General features: G+C 31.6%; 1 protein-coding gene across 1 annotated transcript; it reads left to right on the top strand.

Moving 5' to 3' along the window:
- The first annotated feature begins 9,025 nt into the window (after positions 1-9,025).
- On the top strand, positions 9,026-10,897 carry LOC123895808. Its single transcript, XM_045946293.1, has one exon. It carries the CDS (start codon positions 9,026-9,028, stop codon positions 10,895-10,897), a length of 1,872 nt encoding a protein of 623 aa, XP_045802249.1.
- Positions 10,898-26,680: the final 15,783 nt, after the last annotated feature.

Here is a 26,680-nt window from a genome sequence, read left to right as displayed (position 1 = left end):
TATATAAACTATTTTTATTTTCTTTACAATGAGCTGGGGATCGAACCTATGACCTATAACATACAACTCAAACCATTCACCACTAGACCGAACTTATTGACTTATAAAAATAAATATTATTTCCCCATTCTCCGATCTATAAAAAAGACCCATCTTGCAAAAAAAAAAAAAACCCATCTTGCAAAATTGGGTTCTTCTAGATATTGTAATTTTTTTTTTTATCTAATTCTGTGTGAAACATTAGAAAAGAATTGTCTAACGTCGGGTTAAAATAGTTTGTCAAAAAATGTTAGGTTAAAATAAATTCTTTTTCTTATTTGATTTACAATTTGGTCAATAAGAATCGAACTTAAGATCTCATCCATGCTACCAAAATCACTTACCACTAAACAAAATTTAATAGCTTACAAAAGAAAAATAGTCCATATGTAATGAATCAGAGACAAAATTATCTCTCGTATAAAAATATTAAGAATTAATTTAAATTTTATTTTTATAAAAAATTAATTTGTGTTGCGAGAAAATTGAGGGATGAAATTTAATCATCACTCTAAAAGAATCAAAACATAGTAGATGCATGGCACAATCTTTAACATTTCTTTCGTTTTGTCATATTATTTCTTTTTTTTTTTTAGAATATAGGAGTAAACATTAAAAAATTTATTTTCTTAAAATTAAGTGTAGGTCTCTTTTCTGTTTTCACACAACCCACAATGCGGTGTGTGGGGAGGTCCGTCATTGTATCATTTGTATGTCGACGGTCCAATTATACTTTAAAAAAAAAATATTCACTGGTTTTTTATTAACTGATTTTTTTTAGAAAAACCAGTCGACCTCACTCTCATAACTCATGGACTACTATAAACATAATGGAAAAATAATTGGGCTAAAATATATTTGAAGTTTGAACAGTAGTGATCATATGGAATTTATATATAACAAAATTTATTTATTTTGAAGAAAAAAATATTTAGATAAAATAATATTTTTAGATAATTTACTAGTATAATCTACAAGTTTAATTTGCTTTTAAAATTATAAATCACATATTTAAACTAAATATATCATGCAAATGCTAAAGTTATAAGATTGAGAACTTGAGTAGGACATGCATCATGTCCCTTTCTCACACACTACTAATGTGAGGTGACATAATTTTTTTTTGAAGAAGCCAAAATGATATATATTAACACAAACAGCCTCCTCAGCACAAGACGTACTAAGGTAGACTATAATAAATACAATAGAGTCAGAGAAATACAATCAAAGTAAAATCATACAAGGCCCAAACACAACAATGGACTAGACCACCAGCTATGGTAGTTTAAAACTAACATGATGTTTGTCGTCTTCAACCACCTGAAAGAGAAAAGCTTGATCTTGTCCAATAAAATATGAGGTGTGCCCGTTGAGCCTTTGAACAACCGATGATTTCTCTCTGTCCATATCACCCAAACACAAGCAAGCCACACAAGCTGCAAAACGGACCGTCTCGCTCGAGATCCGCCTAATGAGGCCGTAAACTGAACAAAATGATCACGCAGAGAAGTGGAGTCCACCAATGTAATGCCAACCCATGCGCGAATTAAATCCCAAAGCGATCCAGCAATACCACATGCGAGAAATAAATGATGAGCCGACTCAGCCGTTCCACATCCAAAAACACAAGTGGCAACCGTAGTAGACAAAACGCCACGAGTAACCAGGTTTGCTCTCGTGGGCAACCTGTCCCGTAATAAACGCCACGCGAAGACGGTAACCTTCAAAGGAACCTGAGAATGCCAAATAAGGTTATCCGCATCATCCAAAGTAACTGAATCCTGAGACGTCAGAAGCTGATAAACTCCCCCAACCGTATAACCTGTATCAGGGTCAATGCTCCACTGCCACCTGTCAATAGCTTGATCCTGCAAAGAAATGTCAAGAAGTAAAGACTGACACTCCCCCAGCATCTCCTCCTCCCACACCCACAGACGCCTCCGCCACTCCCACGCCCCCCCACCTGCCCCCCAACCTAAAGCAAACATCTCTGCGACCGAACGAGATTTGGTCATAGTCAACTCAAAAAGGCGCCCAAACCGCTCCCTCAACGAAATCCCATCCAACCACGGATCGGTCCAAAAAAGAGTATCCGACCCATCCCCCACCCTCCTCGAGACATGCTCCCTAAACCAACTGCCTCCTGGCTCACCAACACCCTCCCTAATACGCAATATCTCCCTCCACCACACCGATCCTCTCTGACCGCCCGCCCGAAGACTGCCTCCCTAATTATGTGAGGTGACATAATTAAAGTGAGAATATGGACAAGGTTTGATTTATTCCTCAAATCTATGAATTGATAGGTTCATTTTCCTAACCTATAATACGAATAAGTCGATATGAAAATATCTAATACTGTGAAAATAAATATTTGTGTAATTTTTATTTTGGGTAAACTAAAGTTAAAGGTTGATTTATTTATTTTTTACAAGGAGTGACTATCCAAATAATTGAATGATCCAATTTTTTACCATTTCGATTTTGGTTTATGATGGAGCTGAGATCGAACCCAGAACCTCTAGCATACTATTCAAACTTCTCACCACTAAACCAAACCTAGTGACTTAATTTTTTACCATTTCTATCGCACTATATTTGATGATATATATCATGTGTAATTTAATCAGGATATTTGTTGTCAATATTACCATATACCGTAAAAAATATGAAGAATCTCCTTTTGTTCATGAAAAAATAAATATAAAATTATCAACAATTATTAGAAGATTTTTGTAAAAAAACAATAAATTTGAGACATACGCTGTCGTTGGCAACAATCTCATCAATTTTTATTTGTGACCGAAATAAAAAGATACTTTTTTTGAAGCAAAAAGATACTTATTCATTGAAATTAGTAGAATATATTATATTCAAGTATAGATTCAACACAATACGTTAAAAATGAAAAGAATGTGATTGGATCCTCTCATTCACTCTCCTCTCCATCTCTCTCAATCCTCTATATTTTTCTCTTAATTTCAATTTCTCTCTTCAATAAAAAATTTTAAATTAATACTGAGAGAGAGAGATTAAGAGAGATATAGAGAGGATTGAGAGAAATGGAGAGGAGAGTGAAGGAGAGGATCCAAATCCGAAAAGAATAAACCTGCTAATAAATTTTTACCATTCACAATAATATATTTTGCTGTTAAAATAAAAATAAAAATATACTCATGCATAAAAATAATGTGACAAAATCAAAATAATCATAATACCTATGTCTTCATATGTACATCATTGTTGAACTTAATTAGTCACAGTGTGAATCAAACCAAGTTGACCGAATTACTCACTACAAAAAATAAGATTTTGGCAACGATGTTCAAATTGTTGATAAAAACATAAATATATAGTAGCAACTAATTTAAGTCGTTGTAATAAGTTAATTTTTTTCTCAACAATTTTATTATTGTTGGGAAAAGTGACCTATCCCAACAACAATTATTGTCGCTGAAAATAATGCAATTTTTTAGTTTACGTATTATATTAGTAAATATAGTAGTAATCAATTTTATTATATTAGAATAGATTAATTAAATCATGTTTATTTATATTAAAAAAATAGTAGTTTGTTTTCTTTTCTTCAAAACTCAACTGTACCACTTCATACCCTTTAAAAAAAAAAAAACCAGTACAACTCCATGCATGTCTACATTGAGTAAAGAGAATCCATTAATTTATTTTCTATGCATTTTGGAATATTTGTTAATTAATAAAATCTATTTAATAATAGTTATAAATTTATTCACTTGGATCATGTATTGCAAACTTTCTCTACCTAGGATTATTATTCATCCAATGCTCTTCTTTCTCTTTTGTTCACTTGATCTCTCCAAAATTTAACCGCCACACTTCTTCATCATGTCACCGTTATTCATCTTAGGCGGTCAGTTGGTAGTGGAAATGAATTGAACATGTACTTGAACATCAGGGTACATGGTTCGATTCCCCGAAAGGAAAAAACTCCACTGGGTGGAGAAGATCGTGATGTACAGTGTCAGGCCACCTACTATACATGAGGTGTGAGGCCCGAGCTGTTACAAAAAAACACGTCTTTTTTTGTAACAGCCCAAGGCCCCATCTTAGGCGGTCAAATTGGTAGTGTGAATGGATTGAACATGTACTTGAACCCCAGAGTACATATGGTTCGATTCTCGCAGAAGGCAAAAACTTCACTAGTTAGGGGGTGGAGAAGATCGTGAGGTGGCAGTGTCGGGACCGCCTAAGATGGGGCCCTGGGCTGTTACACCAACGACATGCAACAATAATTTTTTTGCTGGGAAAAGCACATTTCGCAGCAACTTTGTATTTTTCTAAACAACATATGTCACTGCCAAAGACCTTATTTCTTGTAGTGACTTCATCTTTTTCTTTTAATTTAATTGTCACTTTTTTGTAAAAAAATGACTTAAATGTGATTTTAATCTCTGTAAATATGATTCATTTTAACTTTAGTGCATGTAAAAATAAAATTTTGATTTATACCTATGCAAAACTACAAAGGTTTTAAAAACGTTCTTGAATTAAATTTTGAACTAATTTGGTCAATTTTTGCTTATGTGACAGCTAATTGTGTAACTTCTGATGATGTGGCATTTACAATATCTTTAATATTTAAATTAATCAACTAAAATATTATTTGCATAAAAATAAGATTTTTGTTAGTTTTTTTTTTTTTTGAATTAAATTTAATGGAGAAATTAGTTTTTGTTCCTTCATCTTCATCCTACAAATTCATTCAGAAAAATCCAACATCTTCAAAACTAATCTATTCCCAGATTTGGATATACAACCACTTACATATTATTAAATTCTTCCAATTTCATCTTGTCACTCTTACTATAAAAAAGATCAATAGCCCTAAAAATAGAGGGAACAAAATGCAAATCTTGCAAATAAATGCAGATCAAACACCAAATTTATGAAAATCCAACGTTGCAAGCAAAGGAGAATCATAATACAGGCAACACCACAAAAGACACATCGCGACAGTGAATCAAGAATCAATGAATAATAGATTGAACAATGAATGGCAACGACAAAGGGCGACCGTGGACAAAAACGTGGCGGCGATGGTGAAGAAAAAGGAGAGGAAGAGAAGAAGAATGGATAGTTGATGACAGTAGGAAGTAGATGACACTAGGGAGTTGATGGGAGTTGATTAGTGAATGAGATTAATGAAATTATATCAGGAGTAGATAGTTGAACATGGATTCAATTTCCATTATTTTATTTTATTTACTAAAAAATATATTCATTCATTCAAATAGAAAAATACATAGATCATTACAAATTCAAGATTGCTAAAAACTGAAAAGGTGAATCTACGGTGATGTCAGTGGTCCCGATGGTCCGATCGGTGGTCGCGGTGGTGTTAGTGAAGGTTGTTATGCGTTCCTCTGTTTTTTATTTCACATGTTTATTTTGTGTTCGCGCGTGCGTGTTTTGCAAGCTTTTTGGAGGGAACACTGAAAAGGTAAGAGGAGTATAATGGTCTTTTCATATCCTAATTTTCCCCCCCAGGGGGGCATAGCCTTGCCCAGCCCAACAATGGCTCCACCCCTGAAGCTAATAGATGACACCGTTATATTTCACAAAGTATGTTTCAACTAGAATGACAATTGTAACATAGCATTTACAACTAAAACTGAGAATTACGCATAGAATTATCCATGTTTTCTGCCACATGCATAATATTCTTTTTTTTTTTTTTTGTGAAATATAGCGGTGCCGTAATCAATTAGTAGTATTGTTGATCAATTATTCATGTTGTTTATGGGATATAATTTGAATTCTAACCTTGATCTTATCATTAGAGAACATACTTTAAGCATATGTATAACCCTTTCGATTTCGATTTTATTATTGAAAAATCCAACATTTATTCAACTCAACTATTTGTGTGGAATCTGAAAGGTATATATATATATATATATATATATATATATATAGGGAGGGATCAAATTACACCGGTGTAACATTTAAGTAATGTTACACCACTTAATAACAATTTAGCGAATACAAATTTTACAAAATCCACCGTTGGATTGAAAGTTTATATCGTATAGATCATCCATTTTGAATTTTACAAAAATCTAAAATCGTTTGATATGTTATTGAGACCGGTGAAGATTAATGGTTTATGCATTTTTATTGAATACCGTTAATCTTGATCTATCTCAAAAACATATCAAACGATTTTAGATTTGTATACAATTCAACATAGATGATCTATACGATATAAGTTTTCAATCCAACGGTGAATTTTGTAAAATTTGTATTCGTTAAAGCGTTATTGAGCGGTGTAACATTACTCAAATATTACACAGGTGTAATTTGATCTCTCCCCTATATATATATATATATATATAGGGGAGGGATCAAATTACACCGGTGTAATATTTGAGTAATGTTACACCGCTCAATAACGCTTTAACGAATACAAATTTTACAAAATCCACCGTTGGATTGAAAACTTATATCGTATAGATCATCCGTGTTGAATTTTAAAAAAATCTAAAATCGTTTGATATGTTATTGAGACCGATGAAGATTAATGGTTTATGCGTTTTTATTGAATACCGTTAATCTTCATTTGTCTCAATAACATATCAAACAATTTTAGATTTTTGTAAAATTCAACATGGATGATCTATACGATATAAACTTTCAATCCAACGGTGAATTTTGTAAAATTTGTATTCGTTAAAGCGTTATTGAGAGGTGTAACATTACTCAAATGTTACACCGGTGTAATTTGATCCCTCCCCATATATATATATATATATATATATATATATAAGGATTATATATCATATGTGTGTTGCATTCATATAAGTTGGGGGGTTGCGTTGTTATATAGAATTAGAGATTGACAATAATATTTTTGAGATATAGAAGGTGCTACACATATCAACTTGAAGTTAGATGGATCCAACCGCAAAGTAATTGATGATGATTAGGCTACAAATATCGTATTGATTAAGTGGCTTACATGAAAAGCACAAAACTATGATGACTTTAAAACATAAATCCTGAAATTACTACTGTGTCCATCTATATGCGTTTAAGCATAGACACATTTTAAAACATAAACCCTAAAATTAAACTAAACATTGATAAATTCAACAATTGAAACTAGAGACTCCAAAAAAACTACAAATGAAGAACATAGTTGTTTTAAAAGACTTGTGGATTAAGGCCATAAATCATTTGGTACATTATTACCATTTTCAAATGGCAACACATCATCAAAATTATTGTTGGTCATGAAGTTCAATGACAAATGTTGTGTCTGCATTGAACCAACATTGTTCTCCATCCCATGCGCACTTCCAATCACATTTTCAGCAGGATTTTCGACCAGCGCTGCAGCTTCCGTCTCATCCATACGCCTGTCAATTTGTTTCATATTTTGATCAATTATCCAAGAGAGACCATTGAGATCATTCATGTGATAAGTGCCCAATTTGAGTTAAAAAACATCATGAATTATGGGCACTTAGCAGTACATTTATAAAGAAATCATGATTAAAAACCCCTTTTGATGTAAATATAGCATTGAAATTAATCCCAAGACATTTTGTTAGGAATGGCTAGATAGGCAGGATTTTGAAGCCTTCGCTCAGCGAAGCCATGGCGAGATGCAGCAAACAAAACCAGTGGGTTCAGGGTCCATGGCGAGCTTCAGCGAGCTTCTGCGAGCAGGGCAACAAAATCAACATTCGCTTAGCGAAAGATAGCGAGAGATGGCGAACAAAACCAGGGAGTGATGATCTGATGGCGAGAGATAGCGAGCTTCAGCGAACAAATGATGAGTCAGGCTTTTTACTACGTGTCAAGAAACCCCTTGCTTAAGTAACTAGTTCGCTTAGCGAACTCCACTGTCCTGAAAATCTATAAATAGCACTCAGAAGCCATTCTCTTAGATATATCATTTTGTAATAGATCAAAAACGTGAGTAATATTAGTTTAAGAGTTCTTAAAGGTGGATTCATTGTACTTGAGAAATCAAGAGATGTTCTTCATCCCTTTTACTCATTATTCTTGTAAGTTTACTTTTATCATGTCTAGCTAAATTCCTTTGTTGTTGGGATTAGATGTAGTTATTTTGTGATCATGTAGTCGATTCGATCTTAATATATATGTTTTATTTATCAATCATTACGAGTGTTATCTTGTTTTAATTGTTTATTTCTAAAAGATTTGAATGGTATACACATATATTGTTTAAATCAAGAGTAAAGATAATCACTTATTAAACTTCAATGTTTAGACATAGATTTTGAGTTTAATAATCACTTCAAATATCAGATCTTAATGCTATTATGTCGATTAATGATTCGAGACATCGAACGTTAATAGATATAATAGATTTCACGGCGTAATCCGGACACGGATACGTTCGATGCGTGATATGTGATAATAATGATTGGTAAATGAAATATATATAGTGAGGTTGATTGATACATGCTAATGAGATAATGAATCTAGTCCCGACAACTTCTTTTTATCCGAAAGTTTCAAAACTCTTTTTAATCAATCACACTTTTATGTTTTCGAAACAAAACTTACAAAAACCCGCACTTAAAATCATGGAAATTGCAAATCACCGTTCGATATCACACTAGTCCCTGTGGATACGATATTAAGAAAATACTTGCTTTTGTACTTTCATCAAATGGCGCCGTTGCCGGGGACTGGCGTTTGATATTGATAAGTTTGATTATGATTTCTGTCGTTTTAAGCAATTTTGTACTTTTTAGTTATTATTTATTATCCTTTGTGCACGCTAACTTGTCTGGTTAAGTTGTTTATGCGAGGAAAGATTTCTGCAGAAAATTTACTTTTTGATCCAGAAATCGAAAGAACAGCAAGGAGAAACAATAGTTAGAGAAAGAAAAGAAAACAACTAGCCAAACAGAAGAAGCTGCAAGAAGGAACTTCAACTTCTATTTCTTCAACATCCTCAATTTCCGAAGAGATGGCTGACGATCCGTCGCCACGTAACGAAGGTGGAGGTATAAGGCCATGTCACAACAGTCCACGGAGACTTGCTCATCTTGCAAGGCCTCCCAGAGGTGCAAGACAAACGGAGATGAAAACCGGACTCTTGCAATTGTTATATGCTAACCCTTTTACAGGTTTGTCACATGAAGATCCGTACAACCATTACGTCAAATTCTATGAAATTGCCGGTTCACTTGGTGCTCCTGAAGCGGAGGAGGAAGCGGTGTTCATGAGAATGTTTCCACATTCATTGATAGGAAATGCCAAAGATTGGTACCTTGATTTACCAGCTCAAGTTATGACAAATTGGAATACCTTGGACGAGAAGTTTCTTGATCGGTTCTTTCCACATCATAAATTCATGGAGTCAAAGACATCAATTGCGGTGTTTTCTCAAGGCTCCAATGAGACTCTATGTGAAGCATGGGATCGATACAAAGCAATGCTGCGTAAATGCCCTAATCATGGATTTGATGAACTAACCCAAATTCATATTTTTAGAAATGGTCTCTTGCAGGATTCGAAGCTCCTTTTAGATGCAACAGCAGGTGGTTCCCTTTTATCATTGAGTGCTGCAGATGCTACAACAATTATTGAAAAGATGTCACTTAGTGATCGACAAGGTGAACGCAGCAAAACTCAAAGGAAGCCAGGAATTCTTGAACTCGATACATCAGATGCTGTTTTGGCTCAGAATAAGCTTCTTACCAACACGGTGGAGGAGTTATCCAAACAAATGTCAAAGTTGATGACTCTTCAAGAAGGGTCAACTAAAGCCAAACAGGTTGCAGCATGTGAATTATGTACCGGAGACCATCCAACAGGTCATTGTCCTCCGTCTAATGAGGAAGTGAATTTCATGGGAACTCAACAAAGGCAAGGTCAGTACCAAAATGCTGGCTATCAAAGAGGGAATAATTCAAACTATGGCCAAGGTTGGAGACAAGATGTTGGTTCGTCCAATAGGCAAAGACAGTATGAAAGCTATAGTCATCCACCTCCACAACAATCTCAACAAACATGCTTAGAAGATACATTGAGATCGTTCATGGAGATGCAGTCCAAGCAAAATATGATGCAGCAACAACACTTGCAACAGTTTCAACAAGAAACTCAGACATATCAACGAGGCAATGATGCGGTGTTAAGAAACTTGGAAACTCAGATTGGTCAAATAGCAAGGGAAATGTCCAACAACAAGAATCAAGGAGGTACTTTTGCAGCCAACACCGAACCAAATCCAAAAGAGCAATGTAAGTCTATAACAACTCGAAGTGGTAAGGAGGTAGGCAAGGGAATCGGTGACAACTTAAAAACTGAAGGGGAGGTGTTAAGAAGAAAAGAAAAAGAGGGAGTAGAAGAAAGTGAGCCAGGAGTTGAAGAAAATAAAGAGGGAGACTTAGTTGAAAATGAAAAAAATGAAAAAGAAGAAGAAGAGCTTGAGGGAGAAGTGAGTAGTGAGAGGAAGAAAAAAAATCAAAAGGCAAGAGAAGAGAAAAGCATTCAGAAAACTCCTCCTGTTCAACACTTACCATATCCACATGCTCCATCAAAGAAAGACAAGGAAAGGCAATATGCAAGGTTTCTCGACATATTCAAAAGGTTGCAAATCAACATTCCATTTGCCGAAGCCTTAGAGCAGATGCCGACGTATGCGAAGTTCATGAAAGAGATTCTTACAAAAAAGAGAAAGTATGATGATGATGAAGTTATCCAGTTAGATGCAAGCTGCAGTGCTATCATCCAACGCACTCTTCCGACAAAAGAAAAAGATCCGGGAAGAGTTACGTTACCGGTCACCATTGGTAATGTAGATGTTGGAAAGGCTCTCAGAGGATTTATATAAAAAAAAATCATTTTTTTAATCCAAAGACATGAAATGCTGGTAATAGAAAAATCATCCAAGCTATGTTGACACTACTACAATAAATTGTTCAACAGAAACTGAATATTTTAAAATAAAAAATAAAACAAAATCTCAAGGGCATAAACCAAACACAAATAAAATATAAATTCTATTTCTCTCATTCAGTAACTAAATTTTGTGAGAAGCAAATTAGTGACAATTTCAATTTATACATCTCTACTTTTTTTTCTTTGTTTTTGATATGTCTTTTTTTTACATAAAGGGGGCAAAGCCCAAGACATGTCTTGTTCTTAATCGTGGTAACTGATAATCCTATTAGAGATAATATCAAACAGTAAATATAAATATATCTCAATAGGAATTTAAAAATTAGGTCTAACCCCTCCTTCCGACGGGATCAACCTCAATTAGTTATCTATCTCGAGATCTAACAGTTATTATTGTTAGATTTAATTGGGATCAACCCCAATTAGTTTATCATTAATCAATGGTAATTAAAATATATACGTATTGCAAGGTTGATATTAATGAAAGAAAGATAAAAAAAATTCTAACCCTTTTTTCTTTTGATGAATGTTTCCTTCCTCTTTGAGTCATTAGTTATGTAGGCGAGCTTCACTTTCGTCCTAGTCATTGCAGTGTCAACACTTAACACTAGAGAACAAGAGTGAGAAGGGAATTCTACGAAAAAAATAACAAATGAAGCTCGTTTTGTATTCACTATAATTATGTAATATTTATATTGATAAACTAGAGATGAGTTGAATTTAAAAAAAGAATAGCTAGAGATAATTCTTTATTAAAGATTCAAATTACCAAATTGGGTATTATTGTAAGTTCATTTTATTAGGACTGAATTTCATAAATAAATTTGTGTTTATCATTAACAAAAAAAAAATAATTGTATTATTATACTCATTCGTATATTGTGTTTATCAATTAAAATAAAAAGATATTATATCTTTAATTTTATAGTTAATATTGTGTCCTCAATTCAGCTGAAATATTTCTCTAGAGGTCCAAGTCATGTAGCAAAGAGGTTTTCGGGTTACCTCATTAATGGAAATAGATTCCACACTATGAATAGAGATGCAAGATGCAAAACTCAAAATTCTGGTGTAACTTTGGTTTCATTGACTCCAAGTTTTGCAAGCTCTAAGGATGAAAATCCTAAGACATAAGCCATCACTTATTATGGATCAATTAGTGACATAATAGAGTTAGACTATTATGGCCATTTCAACTTTGTGTTGTTTAAATGTGATTGGTATGAGGTTGAAGAAGAAAAACATGGGATTACTTGTGTATATTTCAACAAAAAATGTTATCAGAATGATCCTTTTGTGCTACCTTCTCAAGTCCAACAATGTTTCTATGTCCAAGATCCACTCAATGCAAATAGGCATTTTGCTATGAATACATTTCCTAGAGATATATTTAACATGGGTGACAAATCAGAATTAATGGGCCAAGAAGCTTATGAAAGTGATCTTTTTTATGGTGAACTCAATTGGATTCGGGAAGATATACCTGCTGCAATTATTGAGAAGTCTTCAATTGTTATGGAAGAGATAAGAAATGAAGATTCTGATTTTGACTAGCCCCTTGCAAATATTGAGAAGTCTTCAGTTGTTAATTTTGTTCCAATTTTTATTATTTGATGCATATAATGAGGTCTTCTTTTTGACAAATATTCTTATTTGATGCTTATAAAAACATAGGATTACTTGTGTATATTTCAACAAAAAATGTTATCAGAATGATCCTTTTGTGCTACCTTCTCAAGTCCAACAATGTTTCTATGTCCAAGATCCACTCAATGCAAATAGGCATTTTGCTATGAATACATTTCCTAGAGATATATTTAACATGGGTGACAAATCAGAATTAATGGGCCAAGAAGCTTATGAAAGTGATCTTTTTTATGGTGAACTCAATTGGATTCGGGAAGATATACCTGCTGCAATTATTGAGAAGTCTTCAATTGTTATGGAAGAGATAAGAAATGAAGATTCTGATTTTGACTAGCCCCTTGCAAATATTGAGAAGTCTTCAGTTGTTAATTTTGTTCCAATTTTTATTATTTGATGCATATAATGAGGTCTTCTTTTTGACAAATATTCTTATTTGATGCTTATAATGAGGACCGTCTGAACTTGTTTTCTTATTTGATGCAAACCATGTAGTTTATGGTATAACTTCATTCTGCACTAGTCAACATTGTTCTTGTAGTTTGTTTTTTTGCTGCAGAAATCATGTAGTTTTTAGGATATCTTTATTGTTGGTAAATTTGGTGCTTTTTGATCTACAATTGATTTTTAATTTTTGGTGTTGTTCGCCTATGGTTGAAAGGGTTGGTGCTGAGATTAGTACTGTTTTTAGTGTTTTTTCAATTTATGAGATTATTGTGTTTAGTATAATTTTATCGAGAATGATGCGTAAAGCATGACAACTACAATTGTATCACCATATGGATATAATAGTGAATTAATTGGTAAAATAATTTAATTCTGGTTTTAGCCAACAAGTTTCAGACAATGCTTTCAAAGTTGTTGCTTATAGGATTTAACCTACAGACAATGGTTTCAAAGTTGTTGCTTATAGGATTTAACCTACAGACAACGGTTTTTATCAGTTGCTTGGTAAAAACCGTTGTCTTTCCATATATTATACGCAACAGTTATTTATGTGTTGCCTGAATAAAGCCGTTGACATTTATATTTTAAGCAATGATTATATATGGTTGCATCTGGGGAACCGTTGCCTGCAACTAGAGAAAACACTGTTGTCTTTGCACATGTTCAGCCAACAGTTTACTGAATGTGTAGGCAAAAAGTCAAAAACCGTTGGTTGTTCGAAAAGGTAACGCCCGTATATACCACACCTGATAAACCGTTGACTAAACGTTTAGACAACTGTTTTGGTACATTTTGCAACGGTTTTCAGTGGTTGGCGAAAGCGAAAAATGTTGTAGTGGCAGTCAAACGACACATAAAAAGAAAATGATGTAGTACATAGTTTGTTTCGATACAACTATACAATCTTGCAGCACCTATGTTAATAGCATCATCATTAAAGTGCCTACAAATATGACAAAAATAAAAGTAACTGAAATATTCATACACCAGATCTGCAACGTTGACGTTTAAGTCTTCATCAGATCTGTAATGAGTTGAAGTGAATTTGTCAGTTTGAATCAACGAAACACCGTAATAAGACGAAAAACCAACAAACGCCGCACAAGACGACGACAAACACAACACCGCGCTAAGACGATGAAAACTTAAAAAAAAACGAAAAATCAAATTTATGTGGATAACCACTTATTTAAATAAAAAGAGAGACAAAAACGGTATTGAGGGGGTGATTTCAGGCAACAAAAAAAAAAGGCCAAAATCACCCTATAATATAATATAAGAATAAAAGGAGAGAAAAATTGTGAGAAAATGCGTGACCGGCTAACCTGTTTTTCAATAATTCTCACTTTTGATTTCCATTATTTTGTGTTTAACATACATTGTAAATAATATATTAATTGATTAATTTAAATATTTAAGATATTGTAAATGCTATGTCATTATAAGTTACACAATCAACATCTACCACATAAATAAAAATTGGTTAAATCAGTTCAAAATTTAATCCAGGGGATTTCTTAAAACCTTTGTAATTTTGATGGGGTATAAATCAAAATTTTTATTTTATAGGAAATAAAATCAAAATAAACCAATTTGCAGGACTAAAATAAGTCCAAAAAAAATAATTAATCATCACTTTTAGCTTTTTACATGTAATAAAACATCCAATAAATTGTCTTCATGAGAGTTCACTTGGTTGATGATTTGTTCTTCAACTGAGAGATATTCAGTTCGAGACCTGGCACCAAGAAAAAAAAATCCAATAAATTTGTCCCCGCAAGCTTAGCTCAATTGGTAGGGATATTATATTTTATATGAAGGAGTCAGGGTTCGATCCATGGACACTCCACTTATTCATCTTTAAAAAGGTGAAATTTTAGCCACTAAACTACTTACCCAAAAAAAAAAAAACCAATAAATTTTATTGTTTTTTATATAACTATTGCTCCGTTCCTTTTCAAGTGTCGTTTTTAACCACTGTGCACTATTCATGTGCACTATTCACATACACTATTCACATAATCTACTTTTACCATACATTTTTATTAATATATAAAATCAAATGTTAACAAATAAGATATTATTTAATTTGTCTCGACGAATATTTTCAAAATATATAATTTTATAATTTTTTATAATAGATAATTAAAAATATTAGTAATCATATGAGATATCTGTACATTGGTCAAAAGACACACTTAAAAATCAACCGGCGGGTATTTAGCTAAACATTGTTTTATCCTATACCTTTGGTCTTTTGCTTCATGTTCTTCTAAAACCACTATGGATGGCTTCATGTTCTTCTAATTTTCAAAGGAATCACAAAGGAAAAAATCAAATGAAATCATATCCTTTGATTCATTTTGGAATTGACTGAGTAATATTATATTTTGCAAAGTAATATTGATATACTTGAATAGAACTTTGCTACGTAAGAGTTGTCTAATTAGTTATAACTTATCCTTGGTCCATATAATCTGTCTGAATATTAACGTATTTAAATTTTTATCAAAAATCCTAACGTATTAAAATTGTCATATATATATATATATATATATATATATATATATATATATATATATATATATATATATATATATATATATATAGGGGTTTTCTAACTTAGACCCTAGTTAGGTCTAAGTTAGCAAGGTGCACCTTTTGAGTTGGACAAAAATACCCATTTTTTTTTTTTTTGAAACAATAGAGCAACTGGGGCATGTATGTAATTTGCATCATAAAAATACCTTTTTTTTTTTTTTTGAAACAATAGAACAACTATTACATTTTTTTAATTTCTTCCAAATTTCGACCTCATTTTACGTGCGAATCGAACGCCGATTTCAAAAACTAATACCCGAAACCTTTGTAAAATTGAAAAACGATCAAAATCCATATAAGGAACGTCGAGTTTCGTTGAGTATTGAGGGAGATCGAACCGGGTCAAAAACCGGGTCGCACGACCCGTTTCTGCATAAAACGGGTGGGAGGGACGATGAACAGTGCGCGTCGCCCACGCCCACTCTCACCGGCGGCGCGTGGGGGCGCGTGCGGTCTCAGGGAGGCTCTAGTGTTTTTTTATTTTTTCATAATAAAATAGTAGATAATATTCTGGAAATTTTGGTATATTGTATGAAATTTTTGGAGACCCGAAACTATTTTTAGTTAATTAAATGAGTAAAAAGGTAATTAAAAATATTATAATTCCATAAAAAATTTCCAAAATTTTATGTAAAGTACTATGAATTATTTAGAACCCTCTTGTGTACCTCACTCTCCCTAGTTCAAGTCATGAAATTATTTTCACAAATTCCGCTGATTATTTAAAACCATTTAACAAATAATAATAATAATTTCATAGATTTGTACTCTGAAACCAATTGTTTTTTTATTTGTTTCTAATAAAATATTAGATAATATTCTGGAACTTTTGGTATATTTTATGAAATTTTTTGAGACCTGAAACTATTTTTCGTTAATTAAATGAGATAAAACGGTAATTAAAAACTATTGTTTGCTTCTGAAACCATTTAGCTGGAAGAATGGTTTCAGAGAGTTATACTGTGAAACCATTCTAGCAGTAAAATGGTTTCAGAAGCAAACAATTAAAAATCAACTCCCCTGAAACCATTCTATCAGTGAAATGGTTTCAAAGTACAACGCTCTGAAACCATTGTACCAGCTAAATGGTTTCAGAATGGTTTCAAAAGCAAACAATTAAGAAATTACTCACTGAAACCATTCTACCAGTAAAATGGTTTCAGAGAGTTATACTGTGAAACCATTCTACCAGCTAAATGGTTTCACAGTATTATATAAAGATAATTAAAGGTAGTGAAAAATTGAGTTTTTTTTTTGTGTCCAAATCAAACGAACCAAGTCTCTATTTGTAGACAAAAAAAAATTATGAATTTTGGTATAAAAATAAAAAAATAAAAAATTAATTTACAACGAAATAATTGAGTTTAAAGTATTAAATGAAAAAAAAAACACGCCAACCACCCAGCAGTTGACACGTGTCCTGCTTTTTTAAAATGAAATTTTCTCTCTCCAGGCGCAGATCTACTGTGGTGCACGCGCTGGCTTATCATGGAGATGGATGATCTGGACTGTCTGATTGATCCGACAGCCATGATGAGATCATCTCTTGGCCGTCTGATGGAAATCAACGGTCTGTAACGGTGGTCCTGCGGTAGGCACGCGATACTGGATCAGCGCCAATATGTTTTTTTTTATTTTTTTTTAAAAAAGAAAGGGTATTTTTGTCCAACTCAAAAGGTGCACCTTGCTAATTTAGACCCAACTGGGTCTAAATTAGCAGCCCCATATATATATATATATATATTGCAACGAAAAATTGTCAAATCTGTAGTTTTCAGTTTTCATGATCAAAGAAAATTTTGAAAGTGCAAATCTTGATCAATTCTATTCTTGTGACAAAAGTCATTTTCTTAAGCCCCACGATCGCACATCACAATATTGACATTTTCCTCCAAAACATTTCGTTAAGAGATAAGCTAAGAATTAGTCTATTTTTTTTTTTTCCGGCTTTTCACCACCAGTTGAATCTGGTTCGGGGTCAGTTCTGGCATCAAGTGGTTCCAGCCTCCTCCCGATCGCAGTTGTGGGGGATCGAACCGCGGTCCTCCCTACCAAGTTCAGCACCAATCACCACTGAACCAACTAATGATTGGTTGAATTAGTCTATTTATTTATCACCACTAATAGTATATTAGTTTTTTTGTGAACAATGCCCTTATCACATATCACATAACTTTTTCCTATATTAAAACACTGATTTTTTTTATTACAGTTTACAAGTGATACATTAATTTAACCCGAGCTATCTCCATCTCAAATCATATATATGGATCGTCCTAAAATTTATGTAGATCAAGGTTAAGTCTTGGATAACTGTTCTTTTAATGGAAAATATATTATATATAAATAAAAAAAATAAAAGAAAAAAAATATGAAAAATAAAGAGATACTAGAAATGAAATACACTTCATCAAAACCTAACAATTTTTAAGTTATATATAGAAAAATAAACCGACAAATAAAACTACCAAACTACCTCAGAAAGATAAGGATAAGAATCAACCACAAGAAGGACAAAGCAACAAGAGGACTCCAATCCTCGTGACCCGTCAAAACCCAACATGACATTTCAACAAACTCTAACGATTTCAGCATAAAATAGGGTAGCTACCCCACTCGTAACAGGAATTATAGGGGATTTTTTTTTTTTGGCTAAGTTAAAATATTTCACTTATAATCTGAATTATTGATGGTTTAATCTTTTATGTTATCGCGGATTAATCTCATCTTCTTGATAAGCCTGCCCCTTGTAATTTTTTTTCTTGTTTTTCTTTTATATTTCCTTCTCTTGTACATCCATTTTGTATTCTTTGCACATCTTATACTAGAAGAGACTTTTTAATATAATTAATATGTTTTTCTTTATAAAATAAATAAATAGAGTAATACATTAAACTAGTACTATATATATATATATGGGACTAAGTTCCCATGAGCTTAGCTAAATTGATAGGGTCATCAAATTTTACATGTATGAGTCGGAGTTTGAATCTCGGAAACTTCAAGAAATTCTAACCACTAGACTATTTGTCCAAAAAAAAAAAATGTTAGCACAAACTAATGTTCAAAACCAAGACATTAACTCCTTATATTTAATAAAAAGTTTAAAACATTAGACATATAAGGCATTTCTTTTATAATATATTGTTCTATTTCATCTATTGTGAGAATAATATAAAAGTAACCATTTAGATTTGAATTTCAACAACTCTAGCTAGATATGTCATGATCATATTTGGTAACGTTAGAGTGGTTATAATTTGTAGCTTGTGGTGGTTAGTCGTAACGTAACTGATGATAAGAATCTAATGTGGCATGAAATTATGTTATTCCATGGATACCCTTTTATGGTTCGAAGGCCGACCAAGCATAGTGGTGTATGTAAGTGGAAGAAGAAATCAACAAATTTGTAATTTGCTTCTTCAAAAAGCAGACCTAGCAATGTGTTGGAATCAGATCAAACATATGCTCATTAACATTGTCCGAGTGGATAATCCACAATAAGCATGTAAGATTAGGAATATATTCGCAGTGAAAGTGCAGTATAACATACACAAAAATACTTGATTGAGACATACCTGTCACTTATAGTTTAAGGAAGCATTTAATCTGCTAAAGAATAAGGAATTGTATATGATAATTTTAGTTGTACAGTTAACTGTATTTGATTTTAAAATTATTTTTGGATTGGAAAAATTGGAGGATAAGGAATGGACAAAAATTGAAATTCTTGTCCCATACTGAACCACGTTACACTTTTTGTCATATGCACAATTTGTCTAAAATATCAAAATAACTTTTTGTCTATCAAACATCGTACAAGACAAAATTTGTTCAATATCTTAATTTTTGTCTTGTGATGTTTTGCCCAGCAATACTTATATTTTACAGATCAAACGAACCATAACTAATTTTTTGATCGAGTTTTAACATACAACAAAAAATACTATAGAGATTTGCCCCTCATTTGAGGCTCACTATTTTTAAGATATTTACTCTGTAATTATGTACCAATGATATCCTATTTACACTAATAAAAGTGCAGTATAACAATATAGAATATCATGATTGATATTATCAATTCTTAACGAATCCAAATTTAGTTAAACATGTGATTATAAATTCGATGCTTGTCAATTGAGAAGAAAAAATCAAACAAAATAGTAAAAAATTCATATGTTATTGTAGTAAGGAAACAAAAAAGCATTTGTAAAAATGTGAGCATATTCCTTATAGCAATGAGTGGGACATTAGTGGGCGCCCAAAATGACATAATGGCATACAGACATACTCCCTCCGTCCCAAAATATAAGGGAAAATTGGTCAACAAAAGTTGATGTATTTAGTCCTAATTCTTAACCAAATACATCAACTTTCTTTGACCAATTTTCTCTTATATTTTGGGATGGAGGGAGTATAAGTGAACATTTCAACATAGACAAATGTATGTCATAAGTACTTTTTTTGAGGAATTTATTTAGGATTTTTTTTCACATGCTTTTTTTCTTCTCTCTTTTGTTTATTTAAAAAGTATGTTCACACTTATTATTAATTATTTTTTGAAGAAGGTAAATTAGTCCACTTAAATTGACACTAGTGAGAATCGACCAAGAGACCTTAAGGAGGAGCACATTTTCAGGTCCCAAGCTAAACTAGTCCACCTAAATTGACACTAGCGAGAAGCTGCTTTTTCATTGGCATATGTTCGCCTTCGCAATTGTTTGAAGACTCTCCTTCCAGTTTAGCCTTCTCTTTTTCCTTCTGAGTTACTGAAGCCGCCTTTCCTTTAATTTCTTTTTCAGTTGCAGAAGCTGTTTTTTCATTGGCATATCTTCTGCCTTCGCAGTTTGTTGAAACTCCCTTCCATTTCAGCCTTCTTTTTTGTTTTTTTTATTTGTGTATATAATATATTAAATTTATTGGAAAGAGAAAGTGTGTGCAAAAAAATAGGAATATATTGGTGGATTAAAATTAGGGTATAATAGAAAGATAAAGTGTAAAAATACACCTTGTCAATTTATTGTTACTATTCTAAAAAGACTCCTAAAAAACGGAGGAGTACTTTTTATGTAGCATAAATGTCTCAACAAATAAAATAATTTTTTTTTTTGTTTTTTGATATATCTTATTTTTAAAACCAAATTTTTAAATTGCTTAAATTATTTGTTACATCTTTATCTTTTAGTGTTGTATTCCAAAAAATAAATCAAGTAAATTGACAAACAAAAAATAAAACTATCATGTATTGTTTAAGTTAGAGATCAATTTTGAATACTCTTGATTAAGAATTTTAATTTTGTACTTATTCTAAAATTGAAAATTTTACTTTTAATTTATAAATTTAAATGTTGCAAATTTTAATTATACAAATGATGAAAACACAAATAGTATATAAGAACTTTTAAATTATTTTTTTGAATATTAGATAAATATAGTAAGCAATTTGTTTTCCTCATTTTCATGTGTTAAATTACGTATCTATAAGTCATACATATCAATCACTAAAAACACCACCAACCAATTAAATGCTTGACACCACCACCAATTATAAAGTTTAATTTAAAAAATTACAATTTTAATATTAATAAACCATACACAATTCTCTCATTCTCATGTATTAAATATGACTCTTTGAGTCATGCGTATCAATCACCAAAAACACATGGAACCAATTATTACATGCATAACATCATAAATTTATTTGATCTCTTATTTCTTTTCATATTTTTCTCTTTTCTTTCCTTTCATCCGTCTTTTTTTAATACATTCGTAAAAATAAAAGACAATTGTACAAACTTACAAATTATATTACTATTACAAAAAAAGGAGAATATAAATCTTCTAACTATTTACAATAATTTCTTAAAAAAAAAAACTATTTACAATAATATTAAAATAAATTTATGTTCATTATAAAAAAATTATGTTGATTCAATATTTGTATATATTATATGTATTACTAAAACAATTATTTGACGCTTCTTTAAATATGGGTCCTGGACAGTCGTCCATATCAAATCGTGCTCAGGGCTACCATTGTTTATGGGTATTTATTAAATAATTTTATTTTATCTTTATGTATTTTTAAAATATTTGTCTCGTGCCTATGCTAGATTTTATCCACAACCACGACTACCATGTATGATTTTTTGGTATCCCTAAATTATTTATTTTAATTAATTTTATATATGTATAGTGAAATAAATTTTATATGTACTCATTTTATTCAATCTAAATATATATATTCTACATTTTTATTTCAATTTCGACAACCAAAACTTGTTCAAAATTTCGACAACCAAAACTTATTCATTTTATGTATATATTAGTAAATTTTTTACTAAATTGTGAGTTATAATTTGATATTCCTTTTCTGATTTTTTTTTATAATCGCCAATTAAAAGGTAATCGTCTTTCAATTTTTTTTATTTCTCATATATATATATATATATATATATATATATACTCTATCCGTCCCAAAATATAAGGAAAAATAAGTCAAAGAAACTTTTGGACCAAATATATTCACTTTTATTGACCAAGTTTTGCTTATATTTTGGGACAGAGGGAGTATATATATATTAAATATAATAAATACTAATTTTTTATAAATTTAACCCGGGCAATGCCGGGTGTCTAAGGTTTTGTTGAAGCCTGATACACCGGAAAATGTACTATTTATTTAGTTAAATTAATATAATAATTCAGTTATTTTTATTTCAATTTCGTAGCTTTATATAATAAATCGTTATTTATTCCTGGTATTTTATTTTATCAGATAAAAATCACTCGAGTTGAATAAAGGAGCAAAAACGAGACAAAAAGGACCACACAAGTGCAGCCCATAAGGACCACACCTGTGTGGCCCAACAAACAAGACTACACGTGTTCACCACACCCCTCAAAATACTTGTGCTGCCTAGCACAAGCTTAAATGTTAAGGAAAAAGAAAAGAAATGGGCCTTACTATTAGCTACTAATTTTATTGTCTTATTTATTTCTTGTCTTTATTTTATTGTTTTTATTTTATGCTTTTAATTTTTGTTTTTATTTTTATTATGTCTTTTTATTTATTTGCTTATTTTATTTTTATGTCTTTAGTTTTAGTTATGTCTAGCTAAATTTAGCATTGCTAAGATGTGTAGTTAGTAGCTAATAGGGGTTCGGTAGTTAATTCGTGCTAATAGTTTTCAACCACCAGTTTTAAATAATACGTTTTCAAACAATTTGTCACGAGAGTGAGGATTGTCTTAAAGGCAATAAACCAACATTGACGAGAGTTGAGGTTTAGGGCCGGATAGTTAAAACTGACCGCTAGTTCTAAAGTCCGCAGGAGCTATTTAGGATTGATGAGTTTTATATTGATTTTCAAAGGTACTTATATAGGTAAGTGAGCGCGTGAGAGCAGAGCATTTATTTTTATCTAAGTATAACGCTAGTCAAGATTTGCGAGAGCTGAGATTAGTGTTTTTAAATCAAATATAATTCTTGAAAACTTGCGACTGTTTTATTTTCTTAAGCAGTTTTTAATTAAACGTGATTCTAATTCGTCACGAGAGTGAGAATTAATTAAAGTAAAAATCAATAGAGCGAGAGCGTGAGATTTCTACTAGATAGTAAAAACTGAACATTAACTCTAATTCGCAACGAGAGTTGGGATTAGAGTTAATTAAATTATATTGCTTTTCAAAGAGTATTTTATTAGCGGATGTGAGAACGAGAGTTAAGCATCACCTTTATATTATATAATGCTGGTCAAGATTTGCGAGAGTTGAGATTAGTATTTTTAAATCAATATAGTTTCGAAAATTTAACAGTTTGTGTAGCACGAATTAAGTATTGAACCCTCTGAAGCAACTAATAGCAATATTTTATTTACATATTATAAAAAAAAAACCTAAAAAATATTTATTTCTCTTATTTTAATTATTCAATTATTCAAAAACCCTTTAAATCATTAGCCTTAGATTTACAAAGCAACACTAGATAACGGTAGGTCGATTATTGGTCCTTTGGGTTCAATAATCTTTTAAAACTACGCGACACAACTGTATACTTGCAGTTAAGTTGATAAACACACTTTCAAAGCCGCATGTCCTTCGATTATTTTTCAGTTGCAGAAGTTGTTTTTGGCAATCCCTTCTATTCTAGCATTTTCTTCTTAGGATTTCCAGAAATCAACAACATCAAGAACCTACAAATTAACGACACAACAAATTAATAGAGATTAATAAACAATATACAATTATTTTTACTCAAGCTTACCTCAACCACTTACTAATTATTTTTAAAAAGAAACGTTGCGGCGAAATAATCAAAACATAAATCTTCTTTGGACGATCAAACACACAAACAGACACAATTATTTAAATACAACAACTTAGGAATTTAATTAAATACAACTCATCAAATTTAATGATCCAACTCAATAATTAAAAACAAATTTAGCTCAAAGAAGTAATACACATGCGATATCAACGATTTATCAACTTCATTTAGCAAAACAAGCATCAAAAAAAGATCATCAAAGCGGATGACTACACACATTCATAATCAACAACAATTATCACATACAACAGTTCAAATGCATGGTCTAAACTCCCTAGATGCATATAGTACCAGGATCAGCATCAACGGTTTTGACATTAATAAACAGCATCAATAGCTCGGCATCAATAGAAACTCGACATTATTGGAGACATGAATGAATGCATGGTAATTGCAATGATATAAACTCAACACAACTAACAAATCATGATTTTAACATCATTGTAATAACATAGTTTCAACACCATTAATTACAACTATAACAACTTCATCAATCATAATGAAAATCTCATAATAATATATATCATACACCATCCCGTTCTATAAATAAAATAAATATAATTTTTTTTGTTTACATTGGAGCTGAGTCTGAGGATTGAACCCGAAACTTTTAGCATAATACATTTACCACTAGACCAAACCTAATGAATTAAAATAGATATAATTTTAATCTCCCACAAAAATACTTTTTTAAACTAAGGAAATAAAGTGCCAGTTTAGGAATAAAAGCATATTAAACTACCAAATATAATGCTTTATTTAACCAAAACTATTTTGAATGCCAAAATCACGTAAAATAAATATTTGAATCCACTAATTCAAATCAAACAAAAGGTAAGACCATGTAACCAAAAAAAAAAAAAGGTAAGACCTTTATTTGAAATAATTTCAAATAAAGCAAGCATATATTTTTTTTTGGGAAAGGCAAAAGCTAATATATTAATAAACTCAAGCATAAGGAATATTAAGGTAAAGAAATAACAGTACAAGAATTCATTGTCTAATACATGATATACACCTCCCATAACACTACAGGAAAATATGAAAATTTCCAAGTTGATGCACCAAAGCAGAGAATGAGGAACATCACCACTACATAGAATTAAGCTGAATCACCGATACTGAGATTAGAAAACAGAGATTTACTCATCCAGGCATAGAATCAAATTAAGGATAGAACAGAGAATCTAAATATGGATCGAGAAATTTGGATCTCTTGGGATCTCGCTCCAAGTCACTAGTAAGCATCCAGACGGTTGAAGAACATGCGATGATGCAAGAACTTCAAATCTAGAGCCAAATCCGGACAAGGATTTTGAGATTCAACCAAAAAGATACCGAAAACTAAATCACCTTTCCTTTACAAAATTCTACACCACATATTAAAAGTATGAGCACAATCCACTTCCGGTACCAATTTGATTCTCTTAAAAATCGCAGCCGCAACAGATTTAATTGTCCACACAGCCAAGACATGCTCTAGGATTCAAATACCAAAGAGTGAAATTATAGTCTATGCTGCTTGATTTAACTTTTAACCAATTCCAAGACCACCTTTTCACATATTCAACCATATTGATCAAATTAATTTCCTTATTTTTGAACAGCTTCTCATTTCTGGACCTCCATATGCACCAGATGCAAGCGAACCATATCACCCTAACTCTCTCGGTGAAAGCTCTTCCACTTCCGATAAGACCTTCGAATTACTCTAGATGATTCATCCCTCAATAAAACAAGAGATGCTTTAAACCCCCTAACCACAAAACTCATGTTACCAATCTTATATCAAAGTCATGGAAAATAATTTGGATCAAATTCACATGCTGAACTAGCAATTTCCTGGTTCAAAGGCTATATGAGAACCGATCGATGACAAGTTTAAAAGATAAAAGTCTTCGGCATTGAATTTTGCGATATGCCTTTCAGTTTGCAAATTTAAATTTTAAACTATTCAATTAATTTTCTTGAATCAATACTCAAAATTTAAAGTCTCAGCATCATTAATAACAACTAAATGTCTAAATGAACATCATTAGTACTTCTAATTTCAACAAGGTAAATCACAGGTATACATATAAGGATATAGAAAGGTTTTAGGTTAACTTTTTCCCAAAGAAAAAGGATATTTACTAAAAATTCTGTTTTAAGTAAAAGGAAAAGATAAGAAAAAAATATAGGATGTTGTTACAAAATATATTTTTTTGCCGGTGCATACACAATAAGAATTTAATTTGTATATATTGTGAGGTTAACCTATAAATTAAGAAATTGATGTTATTATGTTATTAAGATTCGATAGCATTTTATCCAAAAAAAAAAGATTCGATAGCATTTTACATTGACCCTTTTTTTTCAAACATTATTATATTTTCAAATTTCAGAGTAGATATGTAGGTTAAAATACATACAACATACTAACGAGAAAATAAAGTAATGCTTAATTCACGAAGTCATTCTTTCATGTAGTTTGAAGGAGAGTTTGTTTTGTTCATTTTTTTTTTTGTCAAGTAATTTAATAGCTAAAAATCCAATTGTGAAAAAGTGAAAAATCATGGATTCAAACCTCGACCCTTACATTTAAAATGCAATATCATACAAATTGAACTATACTCACGGGGGACATTTCGTTTATGATTTTATTTCACCTTAAACTCGTTATTGTTCAAGCCTAAGAAACTAATTATCGAGCTAA

Source organism: Trifolium pratense, linkage group LG7 (genome assembly GCF_020283565.1).
Source record: "Trifolium pratense cultivar HEN17-A07 linkage group LG7, ARS_RC_1.1, whole genome shotgun sequence".
In the NCBI taxonomy this organism is placed as follows: Eukaryota; Viridiplantae; Streptophyta; class Magnoliopsida; order Fabales; family Fabaceae; genus Trifolium; species Trifolium pratense.
This window is presented reverse-complemented; position numbering and strand designations above follow the sequence as displayed.

Bases quoted from the DNA above. Each gene is read 5' to 3' on its own strand.
- LOC123895808 (XM_045946293.1), top strand. From the start codon at position 9,026: ATGGCTGACGATCCGTCGCCACGTAACGAAGGTGGAGGTATAAGGCCA.